The sequence below is a fragment of the Vigna radiata genome, chromosome 9 (assembly GCF_000741045.1).
Source record: "Vigna radiata var. radiata cultivar VC1973A chromosome 9, Vradiata_ver6, whole genome shotgun sequence".
Lineage (NCBI taxonomy): Eukaryota > Viridiplantae > Streptophyta > Magnoliopsida > Fabales > Fabaceae > Vigna > Vigna radiata.
In genome coordinates, this window is record NC_028359.1 from 4,518,023 (window position 1) to 4,522,231 (window position 4,209).

The 4,209-nt window shown below is 24.8% G+C and overlaps 1 protein-coding gene across 1 annotated transcript; it reads right to left on the reverse strand.

Annotated features, from left to right (window-relative positions):
* Positions 1 to 2,855: 2,855 nt before the first annotated feature.
* On the reverse strand, positions 2,856 to 3,465 carry LOC111242530. The gene has a single exon (XM_022786211.1). It carries the CDS (start codon positions 3,394 to 3,396, stop codon positions 2,980 to 2,982), a length of 417 nt encoding a protein of 138 aa, XP_022641932.1. The 5' UTR covers positions 3,397 to 3,465; the 3' UTR covers positions 2,856 to 2,979.
* Positions 3,466 to 4,209: the final 744 nt, after the last annotated feature.

A 4,209-nucleotide genomic window follows, 5' to 3' on the forward strand; every position in this document is an offset into this window, starting at 1 on the left:
AAATTGCCACATATTTAGAGATATATAAATGTTATATATTAAAATTGTTATTGTTTATTAAAGCATATTGATTTAAAATAGTTTAAGTTCAAAAAAGCATTTAGTTCGCCAGCTGATTAAATAGTTAATCAACTGCAGCTCGATTAAAATGAGTTAATAAACATACTTTTAAAGTATGAAAACAATATTTTATGTTATCTATAATTTGATTTCTTTTCTTTAAAATTTTTATATTTCCTTTTCTTGGACCAAATTAAAATTCTATTGATGTTATTTTAAATCAATTATTATATTTTAGTTAGAAAAGTCAACAAACACGAAGGAATCTTTAACCAATAGTGATTTTTTTTTTGTCAAATTTGCCGGATCTTCAAGCATTATTATTATTTTTTTATTCATGGGAAAAATGGATATTAATTATAGAGGACAATATAAATAAGTCAAAATCTCATTAATGTGATTTTTAGAATATTTAGTTTAAAATATTAAACAAGTTATTAAATAATGCGACTATTATTAGTTAGGTTTTCGTTGGACATTACACACGATAGTTTACTTAAAGTATATATTTAAGAATAACTCATCTTATATAATGATTTTAAAATTCACATATATCAAAATCTATCTTAATAAAACAAATAAGTACTTATTATTTAAAGATTCAAATGAGTATTATTATTATTACAATAAAAAACTATATTTTTATTAAAAAAAAAATCAATACTAGTCTCATGATGGTTTGGAATTAGTATATAATAATTTTTTAACTTAAAAACTTGGAATATGGTTTTTAATTATTAATTAAATATTTTTTTCTTTAGTAATTTTAATAATGGAACTCGTGTTCAATATATGACCTACACATCAAAACCTTTTGTTTTTCTTAAACATTTTATGTGGTGTATGTATTTATATGAGAGGTATAGATAATGCATAGAAATTAAGATTTTATCTTATTTCAGGTTTTGAAAGATGAAATTGAGGAATAAAGTTTAGGTTACTAAAAAAAAGGTCATAATTAATTATAGCATTTAATTGATTTTTATGTGTAAAAAAAAGTTACTTTATATAATTTCTCTGTTGATTTAAATATTTATGATAATATTTTTATAAGAAACAATGTGTAAGGTTTTTTAAATAATTACAAATTTTAGATATACAAAATTAAAATATAAAAATAGAGTAATTTCACGAAATTTTAAAAATGATTATTGTAATTTATTATTTATTTTGTTGAATATTCATAGCCTTGAGGTGGTTGTATGGGAACAGAACGTACAGTGTCCTGTGTTTTGGGTTGGGTTGTGACAACAGAAATTTAGAGAGTTTCTTTCTGCAGCACCTCTTTTTGCAGTTCCATATTTTTTTAAAAAATTAAAATTATTCTCTATATTTCAGAAAACCTTATATTTCAATTTTTTTTTATTTCAAAATCTATTTTTTAAACTGATTTTAAAATCCATTAAAGATTTTTTCTTTAACAAATTTCGAAATATGTTAGAAGAATTTTTTTAAAAAAGATTTCAATGTTGAAATCGATTTCAAAATTTATTAAAAAAGTTAATTTTTAAAATGTGGGAGTGCAAAGAGAAATATGGAAGGTAGAGAGAGAAAAATTCATAAATTTATCGACTTCTGTGTTTTAAGGCAAAAATCAACTTTTGTGTTCCATCTAAGTCTATTGCTTCTTGCACCCCCACAATTGCTATCTGTATCCCTACATTATGAAGAAAACAAATTCAAATATCTCTCATTGTTGCATGACATCACACTGCCATTATTGTCACCACTTTCACCATCACCGCAGAAGAAGAGAGAACAGAAGAATAAAGAAAATACAGAAAAGAAAAACTCGTTTTGAAAAAATAATTCAAAACGTATTTCATATATTCTGAAAACTTCTTTTCAAGATATATTTTATTTATTATTATTCTGGAAAACTAATTCTGTAAGTCATTCTATGAGTTCTGATTTTTTTTTTCAAAAATTCCTTTCCGTAAAATTTATTCTGAAATACATTTCATCGCTTCAAAAATTACATTCTGAAAATTTTATTCCAAAAAATATTATTTTCAAATTTTCATTTTAGAAATATTGTTCCGCAAATTCCAAAATATTTATGGAATATGTAATCCAGAAATCACTATTTTTTGGAAGATAAAATAGTCATTTCAGAAGTTTGAGAGTGTGTGAAGAAATTACGGGGGCTGCAGAACGTAAAAACCTCCATCTAAGCCTAAAAAGAGATCTACCCTATCTCAACTAGATTATTAAGCTCGAATTTATTGGTTCTTTTATTTTATGTGATTTTAGGTAAATAATGATTCTTATTATTTTACTCTGAATAACATTTAATATGATATTTTTTAAAACAAAATTCTGAGCACTCTCTTTTCTAAATTCAGTAAAAATCTGTTTTTGAATTTCTTTTTACAAACAGTAAATCACACACCATAACTAATATAAATTAAGTTAGATAAGTATATTATTTACTACAACTTTTGTTGCATCTTGTTTATACACAATCCACCTAACTTGTAAACTAGTATTTATTTACTTTCTATTTTTAAAAACTGATAGATTTTGAAAAGAACAAAAAGAGGCAAAGAGAATCTTTTCTTTTTACAAATATAATAACATTATTAGTTGAAAAATAATGTATTTGTCTTCTATTCTCTTCTCCAAAACCTATACTATATTGATTTGAAGTTATCTTTTATATAAAGAAAAGAGGAAAATGAATAAAATATGTGTTGAGAAGTAAAAAAATAACCATATTAAATTTCTCAATAGAAAGTAAAATAACATGCACCCACATAGTAAAAATAAATCATAAAATTACAATGGCAAGAAAATTAAAGCAGAAAAATTTAGATATGAAAACCGCCACAACAGTTCTTGCAGATGCAATGAAACTCATTGATTGCAAGAAAAACTTTACATCCTTAATCAATGCCCAAATTAAATCACACAATGTTCTTATTTCTTCCAGGAATAAAGCAAACCTACTACAAATCCAGCAAAGCCTCTTCTCGTTTTATTATTTCCCTTGATCTCTTCATTGTTCTTCCTCTTCTTCTTCAACATCTTCACTGAAATTTTGTTCATGCCTGTGAATATGAAAGACCCTTTGGATTTTTGAGTCACCCTATCATGATGATGATGGTGATGATGATGATGATGAGTGAATCTAGTGATGATGTGCTTTGATGATCCATTGGAAGAAGGGAATGCCATTAGATGCCTATCAATGATATGATCAAGAGACACCAATTCATAAGAATCATATAATGGACTACCACAATCCCATATTGCCATTGTTTTTTCTTCTTCTTCGTTTTCTTCTTTCTCTCTTGCTTCTTCTTTCAGTGTTGTTGAGTTCATCATCATGATCATCGTTTAGTTTTCCTCAGATGCTTCTTCTTCTTCTTCTTTTCAACGTGTTTTCATGTTTTCTAGGTTAAGGGTTTCGACGGAGTTTCCTATATATATATATATATATATATATATAAGAAACTTTATCATGTGAGGATTTTGTTTGATAAGGTTTTTGCAACACATCAACACAAGCTTATGTATATTTTTGCACATATAATAATTGAAACGTTAGATAAAGATAATATTTATTGGCGAGTTTTATGGAGGAAAATGACAAAACTAGAAATAAAATAAATGAGTCACAATGAAAGGTATATCACTCGATCTATATGCATGTATTTCAAGACTCACCAACCTAATGTAATAAAAGCATCTTAAGAATTTTTGCATTTTTCTTTTATTTTCTTGTTCTTGTTTGTAAGATTCTTGATGTTTTAGTGATTGGTAACCTAATCCTACAAAGAAATAAATAAAAAACGAATAAATGATTAAACATTGCATGTGAATTTGATCTTCACGTGGCACCGATCGATCTTATTCCTTAACAAAAGCCCATTTAATATTTTGGTTAAATATATAAGTTTTAGTTATTAAATTTAATAAATGTATACTGATTACATTTATTATTAGTTAATTATTTGATACATTAAAGGAATAACACCATTATTATTACACAAGAAGGTTTGTTTATTTATACATATTTGTATTACATAAACGTTATTAAAAATAAACAAAATAAATATTAAAATATTCAAATAATAATGAAAGTTTATGGAATAACAAAAAATATTTAAATATACACCACTTTTATTTCTTTCCTCAAAAACTGAA

Coding starts and splice junctions, on each gene's coding strand:
- LOC111242530 (XM_022786211.1), bottom strand. CDS start 3,396: ATGATCATGATGATGAACTCAACAACACTGAAAGAAGAAGCAAGAGAG.